This window comes from Xenopus laevis, chromosome 7S (assembly GCF_017654675.1).
Source record: "Xenopus laevis strain J_2021 chromosome 7S, Xenopus_laevis_v10.1, whole genome shotgun sequence".
NCBI classification, from domain to species: Eukaryota; Metazoa; Chordata; class Amphibia; order Anura; family Pipidae; genus Xenopus; species Xenopus laevis.
In genome coordinates, this window is record NC_054384.1 from 109,827,383 (window position 1) to 109,840,052 (window position 12,670).

Consider the following 12,670-nt stretch of genomic DNA (forward strand, 5'->3'; position numbering starts at 1 on the left):
CCCAGCGTGGGAACTGTCTCCGGGGTCCCAGGTTTTTCCAAGACCACCCAGTCTTATTCTGGTCTCCCCTTCTCACAGGTGAAGACTGACTGGCCGGGAGACAGAGGAGAGAGCCACGGGACACAGTAAGTATTTTACCTGTACTACCCTTCTCTCCGCCATTTCCCCCTCTCTATCCTAACTGCAGGAAGAGAGTACTCCCTGTGCTATTAGCCTTACGTCCCCTGCCCCCACTGATGCTGCGAAGTTTCAGCGCGTGATTTCTCTTTCCCCTTCACTGCCCTGAGGACATCAGCACAGGGGGTTAATTTCACAGAGACAAGGTTTTAAGAGGTGGGGGCACGGGAGGAAGACACAGGCTCTCCTGCGAAAGGCACCGGCTAATACACTAACGCAGAGGCTATGCGCGGCCAACATTTTGTGTCTCAACGAAGCGCAATCAAAGGCGCATACAAGAGGAGTGCCTCTGCATTACTGCAGACTAATTCCTCAGTCTTCCCTCTGCGCATATATATATATATATATATATATATATATATATATATATATAAATATATATATATATATATATATATATATATATATATATATATATATATATATGCTTATCTTCGGCAGGCACAGCTTAGACCAGCACTCACGCATATTTTGCCTTTCTCTTTTCACCGTCAACATGTCTGAGGGAACCAGTGACGGCTCTTTTCCAGGGTGGCACCTACTGCCCAGATAAGATACTTAGTCTGTGCCAGGTGCCGCAAACGTTTGCCCTCTGGGCACAAAGACCCATTATGCAGTAAGTGCAAGCCACCTGAGGTTTGGCCTGAACCCCCAGAACCTGCTCTCCCTCAAGTAGACCAAGACTGTCATGGGGAATCCCCAGCGCAAAACAAGGAGCCACCAAAACCTTCCACTCCAGAGTGGGCATCACAACTGGCATCTGGAATCCCTAGATTAGCACAATCACTAGATAAACTACTCTCCTGCCTTGACAATCCCAAGGGGAGAGCATCTAAATGCAGAGCTCCATCTCCATCTGATGAAGAGAGCGGTTCTCCTCCCAGACATCTTTCTCCATCCTTACCGGTCTCAGGTGAGGACCTTGATCGCTCAGATGGTGAGCTTTCATCCGAGGGTGATGGATGACACAGAAATTCTTCAGAATCGATGGATGCTCTAATTTCCTTGGTACTAGAGACCCTCCATCTAGAACCAGAAGTCTCCTCTGACACTGCTAAGAGTCTATTCAAACGTCACAACAAAACTTCACCAGTTTTCCCTTCCCACTCACAGCTTGACCAAATCATTCAACAAGAGTGGGATTCTCCTGAGAAACGTTTTCAGACAAATCGCAAATTCCAAAGACTATCCATTTTTAAAGAAGCTTACAGAAAAGTGGTCAATGCCACCTTCAGTGGATCCACCGGTATCCCGGCTCTCTAACACCGCTCTTCCTGTTCCCGATACCTCCTCCTTCAGGGATTCGATGGATAGGAAACCGAAGAGTCTTTTACGCTCTGCCTCAGGCACTGCCTTACGTCCTGTTCTAGCCATGGCATGGGTAAGCAGGGCAGTGCAATCCTGGTCAGAATCCTTGCTTACTGCTATTAGTGACGGAGCAGCTCGTCACAAACTTTCTCAACTGGCTTCCCAAATCAAGGAAGCAAATGATTACGTGTGAGGCCTCACTTGATTCAACTCAAGTCATCGGTAGATCATCGGCACTTGCGATGGCAGCACGCAGATCTCTGTGGATGAAACTATGGTCTGCAGACCTGTCTTCCAAGAAATCTCTAACTTCCATTCCCTTCAAGGGCAAGCTTCTCTTCGGGCCTGATTTGGATAAGATTACCAGCCAAGCAACAGGGGGCAAGAGCACCTTGCTACCTCAACCTAAGGCACGCCCCTCCTTCCGCAGGGGTAAGTTTTTTGTGGCTCCCAAACAAAAAATCCTCACCACCAAGACAGTCCTTCACAAATCAAGGGTGTTTCAGTGGAAAACAGAGATCTTCCTGGCAGAGCAGGAAGCCGACTCCCAAAAACGGTGACAAGTCCTCCTCGACATGACTGCGACATGACTGGCTCGGTCTCTTTGCCAAAGTATGGACCACACTCATTCAAGACTCTTGGATACACGAGGTGGTAACTCGGGGCTATGATCTAGAATTCGCCTCAGACCCCCCCCATATCGGTTCTTAATGTCCAGACTGCCACAGGACTCAATAAAGAGGTCATCCTTCCTAGGCACTATTTCCAATCTTCTCCACTACGAGATGATCATCCCTGTACCAGGCGCATATCGTTTCAAGGGATATAATTCAAACCTTTTTATAGTTCCCAAGAGAGACGGTTCAGTGCGACCCATTCTGGATCTCAAAGAACTAAACAAATTCCTTCGACAACGAAGATTCAAAATGGGAGGGAAAAGGTGGCCCAGACGTTCCTGGTTCACAGACCTTCTCAATCTGTCCGTGGCAGAACCCTAGACTATGCCTCTACTCCCGGACCTTTTAACCCAGGGTCCCATTCAACACCCAAACCCAAAGAACCTCAATTTGACGGCATGGCTTTTGAGCTCAAGATCCTAACGCAGAAGGGATTCTCCAAGGCTGTAGCACACACCGTGTATGCGGCCAGAAAGCCAGTCTCAGTGAGGGCCTACCATAGTTTGGTCTACATACCAACAGTGGTGCACACGTTGCAAGACGCGGTTCAAGCTTTTTTCCATCACGAATATTCTAGAGTTCTTACAGGAGGATCTATCCAAGGCCGTCGACGGGGGACAAGTGGCCTGGGCATGAAGGGGGGCCGGCAGTGCTGCAGTTTTGAAAAGAGCCGGGCCCCCCTTGCGAGCGCCGAAGCCGTGTGTGCGGCCAGCCGAAATGCGGAAGTGCCAAGAACAGCCGAAGGACCCGAAGCCACGAAAACAGCTGAACTCCAGAAGTGGCAAAAAGACCAGAAGTCACGAAAACAGCCGAAATTGAAGTCCTGAAGCTGCAAAAAGATGCAAAGTCACAAAAGGAGGCAAAGTTGAAGTTCTGAAGCCACGAGTTCAATTCTACTGAACACCAATGTGGGTTTTTGTTTTTAATCCCCTGGCCACTAATGTATTATTTTAATATTCTATAGGCCCCTGCCACCAATGTTTTGGGCCCCAATTTCTTTTAACTTGTAAGGGGGGCCATGGCGCCAATGTTTATTTTAAAAATATTTTTTAGGGCCCCAATTTTTTTTTTACCTTGTAAGGGGGGCCCTGGCACCAGTTTTTTTTTTTGTTTTTTTTTAACTTATAAGGGGGCCCTGACCATCAATAGCTTTTTATTACTTGTGTGTGTGGGGGGGTTACTGTTTTAGCGCTGATGTCTGTGTGGTATTTGGGCGGGATGGAGTGGGGCTTGGGTAGAGTGGGCGGGATCTGGGTTTGGGCTTGGGGCGCAACAAAGAAAATTTTGTTATACGGGGCCCCGTGATTTCTAATGGCGGCCCTGGGCCTATCCTTAGGTTCTCTTAAGTCACAAGTCTCAGCTCTATCAATACTTTTTCAAAGACGACTCGCCCTTTTGCCTGATGTCAAGACATTTATGCAAGGGGTAGCTCCCCCAGTACGAGCACCAGCTCCCCAATGGGACCTCACCCTAGTTCTGCGTGCTCTTCAGGATCCTCCCTTCGAACCTCTAGCCTCAATACCTCTTCTCTGGCATACCTGGAAAACCATCTTCTTGCTGGCTATATCATCCGCAAGACGCGTCTCCGAACTCAGCGCATGTAAACCACCCTTCCTCGTTTTTCACCGTGGTAGAGCGTTCCGCCTCACAATTCCATCATTTTTACCAAAGGTAGTCTCTGATTCTCACCTGAACCGAGAAATCATCATACCAACCTTCTGCCCCGCACTGTCTAATGCTAAGGAGAAGGCTCTACACGCTCTGGACCCAGTTAGAGCCCCAAAGTTCTACCTGCATAGAGTTCAGGACATTTGCAAGGCAGACTCCTTACTAGTCATTCCTTCAGGCCCCCATCAAGGGGGAGCAGCCACAAAATCGAGAGAGCCTATGTGGCAAGAGGTAAAACTCCTCCAGACAGACCCACTGCCCATTCCACTAGGGGGATGATCACGTCCTGGGCGTTCAGAAACCAAACATCAGCGGAACAGCTGTGCAAGGCAGCTACGTGGACTTCTGTCTACTCCTTTTCAAAATTCTACCATTTCAACACTTTTGTGTGGAATCTTCTATTTAGGCCTCCCTCTCCCACCCGGAGGATTCAGGGGACAGCTTTGGTACGTCCCTGTGTCCCCCAAGCAGACCTAGAGAAAAGGAGATTTTGTGTTTAATCTCTTTCTCTTCAGTCGCTTGGGGGACACAGGGCTTCCCACCCTGGACTGAGGCCTTCACTTTCTGTCTGACATGTTATGGTGATGGTTAACCAGTTATAAGACTAGTTAAGAGTTGTTAGTTCCTGTTGACTTTGTAACAAACTGGGCTAAGATCTGCCTGCTGGGGGTATAGCCAGTAGGGGAGGGGCTAGTTTTGTTCTACTGTTGTGTCCTGCCCTCCTGGATGTACCAGCTGTACCCCACTGTCTCTGTGTCCCCCAAGCGACTGAAGAGAAAGAGATGGAGAGAGACGGTGACAACACAAAATCTCCTTTTCTAATTACAATCAATTAAATTCTGTACCGTTTCTGAAATAATCAAGTTTATCTTCACTATTCCTCTCTCAGCATCTGTTTCTCTTCATTCTCTCTTCATGCAGCAGTTGGGTGTCAGATATTCACTGACAGTTACATCCAATATATCTTATAGGGGGGGCTCCTTTCCTAGCAGATGTATTAGAGCTCACTCAAATAATTGATTCCAGTGCAAACAAAATCTAACAAAATAACTGCCTTTTGCACAAATTCTGCATGTAGAGAGACATGATGTCTGGTGAGTTTAATAGAGTGAGCTCTAATACATCTGCTAGGCAAAAGGAGCCCCCCTATAAGATATATTGGATCTAACTGTCAGTGATTATCTGACACCCAACTGCTGCATGAAGAGAGAATGAAGAGAAACAGATGCTGAGAGAGGAATAGTGAACATAAACTTGATTATTTGAGAAACGGTACAGAATTTAATTGTCATGTAAAGGCAAAAATAAAATCCAATACAAAATCTCTACACAGTCGCCGACTGCTCTACAGGGAAACAAACAAAGCTGCTTGAGTTCTGCATGGCTGGGAAGTAAGGCGGGGGCTCCCCCTGCTGTACATAAGTATGATTGTTTCCCTGCAGAGCAGTTAGGGACCGTCTCACAATTCCTATCCACAGCAGTAAATGAAGGGAGAATTTCACCACAAACAGGTTTCTTATAAAAATGGTACACATTTTTTAATTAAAGTATATTGGAGTTAGGTTTCTTTTTCATTAAAGGGGCGGTTCACCTTTAAGGAAACTTTTATTATGTTATAGAATGGCCAATTGTAAGCAACTTTTAATTTGGTCTTCATTATATATTTTTTATAGTTATTTGCCTTTTTCTTTTGACTCTTTGCAGCTTTCCAATGGGCGTCGCTGACCCCATCTAAAAAACAAATATTCTGTAAGGCTACAAGTGTATTATTATTGCTACTTTTTTTTCCTCATCTTTCTATTCAGGCCTCTCCTATTCATATTCCAGTCTCTTATTCAAATCAATGCATGGTTGCTAGGGCACCATAGCAACCAGATGGCTGAAATTGCAAACTGGAGAGCTGCAGAATAAAAAGCTAAATAACTCAAAAACCACAAATAATAAAGCATGAAAACAACAGCTGTGGGTGCTGCTCTAGTGCAACATTAACTGTCAGTACAGTGACACCTTCTGGCCAGTGTGGGCGCTGCAGTCTAATCTCACAGATTATCGTTAGTCATTGATAATAGTGACGTGGAGCTGCTGTGATTCTGGAGTGGAAAACACCATTTTTATAAAACTGCAACCTTTAATTATCAAAGGGAGAGGGCATTTTTTATTTATTTTTTTTAGATGACCGAGCCATAGCATGGAAATCAATGGTATCAGTTGGGTTGAACAATCAGAAAGTGCCGAGGGATTGAACATGTGTAAATTAAAGCTCAAAGGAGAAGTAAAACCTAAAGAAATAGGCTAGAAATGCTGTATTTTCTATATGGAAATGACTGTATCAGCCCAGAGGTTCAGCAGCCCTATAACATGAATGATTGAGGCCTTCACATTTCCCCCAGCAGCTCCCTAACTTGGATCTTGCACCTTGTGTGTGTCGGTGGCTCTGCACATGCTCAGTGGGCTCTGGCTGCTGCTGAGAAGCTAAACTTAGGGGTTGTGGGAAATCAGCAAACCGTTAGCAGAAAGTGAAGTCACATCTTTCATAGAAGGCTGATTATGAATCAGTTCTGATGCAGACTGTACTGATTTCTGAGCTGCTATGAACTGTGACGTTGAATTAATTACTAATCAGCCTTGTATTGTGACTCTTTTATTATAAATAAACAGAATATTGTTAGTGACAGTGGGACAGAGTATGTACAGATAAGAAGATGGGGGGCTACTTAGAGACATATTGTCCCTGCTAATGGGCTGGTACAGAAGCCAAAAACATAAGGCACAGCGTTTGTAGCCCCCGAAAATGTATTTTTTTTTATGGTTTATTCTGCTTGGTGTTCCTGTTCCCCGCTGGGACTCCATGTTCGTTTCTTAGCTTGAGTTATGCACGTAGGGATTGACTTTTCCTTTAAACGGTGAAGCCCTGAAGGTGTGTGAATCAGTACTGGGGTTATATTTTATTAAAGGGATTGTTCACCTTCAAATTAACTGTTAGTATGATATAGAGAGGGATATTCTGAGACAATTTGCAATTGGTCTTCATTTTCCATAATTTTTGTTTTTTGAGTTATTTAGCTTTTTATTCAGCAGCTCTCCAGTTTGCATTGTCAGCCATCTGGTTGCTAGGGCCCAAATTCCCCTAGCAACCATGCACTGATTTGAATAAGAGACTGAAATATGAATAGGAGAGGCCTGAATAGAAAGATGAGAAATCTAAAGCCTTACAGAGCATTAGTTTTTAGAAGGGTCATTGACCCCCATTTGAAAGCTAAAAAGAGTCACAGGAAAGAGTAATTTAAAAAGTATAAAAAAACTATGAAGACCAATTAAAAAGTTGTTTAGAACTAGTGTCCATTGTATAATATACGGGTGGTTCACATTTAAGGTAACTTCTCGTATGTTATAGAATGGCTAATTCTAAGCAACTCTTCAGTTGGTCTTCATTTTTTCTTTTTTGAATTTTTTTTGCCTTCGTCTTCTGATTCTTTCCAGCTTTCAAATGGGGGTCACTGACCCCATCTAAAAAAAACAAATGGTCTGTAAGGCTACACATGTATTGTTATTGCTACTTTTTATTACTTATCTTCCTAGTCAGACCTCTCCTATTCATATTCCAGTCTCTTATACAAATCAATGCATGGTTGCTAGGGGAATTTGGACCCTAGCGACCGGACGGCTGAAACTGCAAACTGGAGAGCTGCTGAATAAAAAGCTAAATAAGTCAAAAACCACAAATAATAAAAAATGAAGACCAATTGCAAATTGTCTCAGAACATCACTCTGTACATCATACTAACAGTTAATTTAAAGGTGACCAACCCCTTTAATGAAATTGGGAATCACCCCGTTAAGGGAAACCCTACAGCAGCATCATGACTTATAAATCAACTAGGGATGCACTGAATTCAGGTTCGGTTCGGGATTCTGCCTTTTTCAGCAGGATTCGGATTCGGCCGAATCCTTCTGCCTGGCCGAATCCTAATTGGCATATGCAAATTAGGGACAGGGAGGAAAATATTGTGACTTTTTGTCATAAAACAAGGAAGTAAACAATGTTTTCACCTTCCCAGCCCTAATTTGCATATGCAAATTAGGATTCGGTCCAGTATTCAGCCGAATCTTTCACAAAGGATTCGGGGGTTCGGCCGAATCCTGATTAGTGGATTCGGTGCATCCTTAAAATCAACCAGCCGGGGTACTTTGCTGCAGAGAGTGTTGATGCCATATTTCCTCTGCTCTCTGGTGCCCCTTGTGGGCAGGGCTGGTACTACAGGAGTTATTGAGAGAACAGCCAAGTGGGTCCATTTGTTTCTAAAGAAGGGGAGCACCAACCTAGGCTAGTGGGACACCCCTCTCTTAATTCACCTCTCTTAATGTGTGTAGTGAATTCCCTGGGCAGCACAGGGTTATCAGGGATACTGACCCCGGGTTAATGGCAGAGCCCTGAGCTCCGTCACATTGGGGATTTATTCTGTGACTAATGGATGGGCCCAGATCTGTCTTCTGTCAGGAGTCTGAATCTGTAGCATTAATGAGAGATCCTGATTGGCTGAAGGAGCTTCGGAGAGGAAGTGTGGAATGACCTTCCAGGAAGCCGTTAATTACTTATAATAGAGAAACCAGTGAGCGAATCAGAGAGATAAATTGTAATTACTCTACAGGCTCATTATCTCTGGGGGGAGGAACGAGGATAAATAAACCGTTTTTATTCAAGGTTAATGCAAAATTTGTTTGTTTTTTTTCTTTTTACAGAAACGTGATGGACATTCACATAAAGGAGGCGTCGCTGACCCCACAGACACGTGGGAATCACCAGCGCAGGGAAGGCGGATACACTGGATACAAACAAGGTTCCGATTCCTTTGTACAAAGTATCAAGAATAATTCCCAACTGCAGTGGGACAGTCCCGCTTTTGACAACTCAACCCGCAGTCCCTCACTTGTACTGGAAAGTCCCGATTTTCTCTGCACTGAACAGCCAGAAAAAGAAACAAAGTTTCTAAATGAATTGGCAGAGAGCCCAGAACAGCCACCGCTGCAGATGAGATACTTTTGTAACAATTTTGAGATAAGTAACAATATAAACTTAAAGGGCAATTCGCCTTCATAAGCAAAACTGTAATAACTGAAAAAAACACTGAAATATGTTCAAACTTTCATAACCTGCCAAATTTTGTAAAATGAACATGGTAATTAGGGGGTGTGGCCAAAAAAGGGTGTGGTGAAAAAAATCAGTTGCCCTCGAGTGGCAATTTTTTTGTCCCTCTTTATTTCCAAAATGTTGGGAGGTATATGATCAAGGCACAGATGGGCTATGGGAGGGGGGTGTCCCTCTTTTTGTATTAGGCGTGACAAGTTTGAACCAATGAGAATCAGGGGGTGCATATTGTTCTATTGTCCTGGTGCAGGACTGAATACAATCAGACTCCCCAATACATTTCCAACACCTTCACTCATTCCATTGTCCTTTGCTCTTCTCTGCTTTCCAGACTTCAGAAACAACACAGAGCATGCAAGGCATTATGGGAAGCGGAGGAGAGCCGAGTGCTGATTGGACAGGGACATGGCGTGAGAAGTCGGGGAAAGCAGAGGAGAGAACTGTGAGGCTCAAATTGCTTTGAATGAGTTTTAAACCCAATGAGAACGAAGGACGAATGGATATTGGGAAGTCGGTCGGAATCAGATTTTCTGTCTGTCAAAAACTTTATTTTTGGGGTTTATTTCCCCTTTAATGAGCAGATTACAGACAGGAAGTAGAAGTAAGACAGCCGTTTCCTGTTCCTCTGGAGGTTTGGTTTTGGGGTCGGATCCCGTCGTTCTGCAGTTGGACCTTCTGGTCTGTAATTCTGGGAGGAGCCCAAAGAGTCTGTAATGCAGAGAGGGGCCCCGGCTGACCAGTCCTGTTTGGCTCAGTCTTTTCAGGGGTCCCAATCTCAGGCCCCTAATGTTCTCTACAAGTCTGGATATTTGGAGGCTCTTGCCCCAGAGAAGGTGCAGCGGACTGGGGCTCAGTGGTGCTTCTATGGCTCATGTCTGTAGCAGGTGAATCCCACCAGACGGGGCCCCTCAGTTTGGAGCCGGTGGAGTCGTCTCTCTGCTCAGTAGAAGGTCCCCAGGTGGGTCCCCAGTAGCCCCCCGTGTTGCCTCGTGATGCCCTGGCCGGGGTACAGTCCCCCAGTGGGTGCTGAGCTGAAGTACTGGACGGGGATCAGGGTGGAAGACTGAGGGTGATGGGAAGGTAAGGGCCCGGGGGCTTTGGCTTGGGGTGAATAATAGTTCCCTTCGGGGTATTTGGGGGTCGGGGGGTCGTTGTTATGCGAATGCTGCACCACCTGGATCCCCTGGAAGTCAAACCTGTAGGCGTATCTCTTCCCATGAACTTTACTCATGATGTTCTTGTCATAATAATAGCGCAGGGCCCGGCTCAGCTTGTCGTAGTTCATGTTGGGTTTACTCTTGCGCTCGCCCCAGCGCCGGGCGACTTCATCGGGGTCCGTCATCTTGAACTCCCCGTTCAGTCCTTCCCACGCGATACAGCTGGAATTGCAACTGTCAGACAGGAGCTCCAATAGAAACTGCCACAACTGAATCTGCCCACTGCCTGCGGGAACACACAGAGAGGGGGTTAGGGGCCACTGGGACCCAATCTGGGGCAAATACACAGAGAGGGGGGGTTAGGGGCCAATGGGACCCAGTCTGGGGAAGATACACAGAGAGGGGGGGTTAGGGGCCAATGGGACCCAATCTGGGGAAGATACACAGAGAGGGGAGGGGGGGTTAGGGGCCAATGGGACCCAATCTGGGGCAGATACACTGATATAGGGTTAGGGGCCAATGGGACCCAGTCTAATAAGCCCACTGCCTGCAGGAATATAAATAGGGGGTTAGGGGCAAATGGGACCAAGCCTGATGTTGTCACCTTCCCTAAAGGATGTTTCTATATCTGTGTTTATTCATATAGGTGGGGGCAGCCATGTTTGCTCGTATGAGTCGCATCAGCCACACCCACTACTAATACAGAATCTTCAGTGGCCTTTGTACTCGCCACACCTTCTGTATTGAACCCAAAATGGAATATTAGCTACTCTATTTCTTAGTTCCCCTTTAAAGACGATTCACTTCATTTATGGGGGGTATATTTTCCCTTTACACCCCCCCCGAAGAGATTCCAAACTGTCGTTCACTTAACGAGATCTTGTCACACAGTCGCTAAGTGGCTTTGCTCCAGTAATTACATCATTGGCACATTTGTCCCCTAAATCCGGGGATATTAAAGTGACAGACGCACCACGTGGGGGGCGGGGATTAGGCACTCGCTGCCTGCTGGGCCCTTTATGCAGCTAATGGGAAAGAAAAACACTGGGGGCCGACTGACTAAACACATTTGTTCTACGTGATGATGATGATGATTATTGGGGGGGGTTTGAAAGCTGAGCCGGGAGGAAATAGGGAGATAATTAGGCAACTAATGAAATAATCAGGTGCTTGTGCCTAACGGGGATTACACTGATGTTTGTTTATAGACTCGCTATTGGCTAATCCTGGGACATGGGGCCCCTGTAACCACTGGCCCTTAATACCCCCCCCCCGGGACAGATGCAGAATTCCCACTTCTAATAATGTGGGACTCATTAACATCTGGGGCCCTATAAGCACTACAGGCCCCCCCCCCCGCACTTAGGGACCTACGGTCAGACTGGAATGATTTCGACTCACCCGGATTAGAGAGGCGACTGCTCGTCGGCCCCAAAACCTGGTAGGGATCTGTGAGACAGAAAGGAAAGGGTTAATCTGGCAGCCCATTGGGGAAACATTTAGACTGGGTGCAAATCCGACTCTCACCTTGGGGGCTGCGCACAGTGTTAGTGGTACTTGTGATTCCTGGTGTCAGCGGAGGAGACACTGAAAGAAACAATAAACTTCCCATGAGATGATAGAGTCCGGGGGTTGAACTAATTATAAATTCAGAGTTTGCTCATAGTCTGTACAGAGAGATCCCATAAAACTATGGCAGCATAGGTATTCCCTGTACTAAGCACAATTCAGCAGGAACAGTCCCTAAGTTTTCTTATAGTCTGTACAGAGAGATCCCATAAAACTATGGTACATAGGTATTCCCCTGTACTAAGCACAATTCAGCAGGAACAGTCCCTAAGTTTGCTCATAGTCTGTACAGAGAGATCCCATAAAACTATGGCAGCATAGGTATTCCCTGTACTAAGCACAATTCAGCAGGAACAGTCCCCTAAGTTTGCTCATAGTCTGTACAGAGAGATCCCATAAAACTATGGCAGCATAGGTATCCCCTGTACTAAGCACAATTCAGCAGGAACAGTCCCTAAGTTTGCTTATAGTCTTTACAGAAAGTTCCCATAAAACTATAGCAGCATAGGTATTCCCTGTACTAAGCACAATTCAGCAGGAACAGTCCCTAAGTTTGCTCATAGTCTGTACAGAGAGATCCCATAAAACTATGGCAGCATAGGTATTCCCTGTACTAAGCACAATTCAGCAGGAACAGTCCCCTAAGTTTGCTCATAGTCTGTACAGAGAGATCCCATAAAACTATGGCAGCATAGGTATCCCCTGTACTAAGCACAATTCAGCAGGAACAGTCCCTAAGTTTGCTTATAGTCTTTACAGAAAGTTCCCATAAAACTATAGCAGCATAGGTATTCCCTGTACTAAGCACAATTCAGCAGGAACAGTCCCTAAGTTTGCTCATAGCCTGTTCAGAGAGATTACATAAAAGTATTCCCTGTACTAATCATTAAAACTGACCACAGACGCAAAGATCCGATCGTTCGAATCCTCAAACGATCGGACTTCCCCATCTCCAGACCTGCCACTGA

General features: G+C 45.8%; 1 protein-coding gene across 3 annotated transcripts in view; it reads right to left on the bottom strand.

The window, feature by feature from the left end:
• Window positions 1-8,509: 8,509 nt before the first annotated feature.
• Window positions 8,510-12,670, bottom strand: part of fli1b.S (Fli-1 proto-oncogene, ETS transcription factor beta S homeolog) — a 30,458-nt gene continuing 26,297 nt past the window's right edge. For 2 of the 3 annotated variants that reach the window (XM_018226749.2, XM_041570279.1), the window contains exons 7-9: window positions 11,661-11,720; window positions 11,535-11,582; window positions 8,510-10,419 (exon numbers count right to left, since the gene is read on the bottom strand). In XM_018226749.2, coding sequence (XP_018082238.1) covers window positions 9,917-10,419; window positions 11,535-11,582; window positions 11,661-11,720 — 611 coding nt within the window. In that variant the 3' untranslated portion in view covers window positions 8,510-9,916. 3 annotated transcript variants of the gene reach the window in all.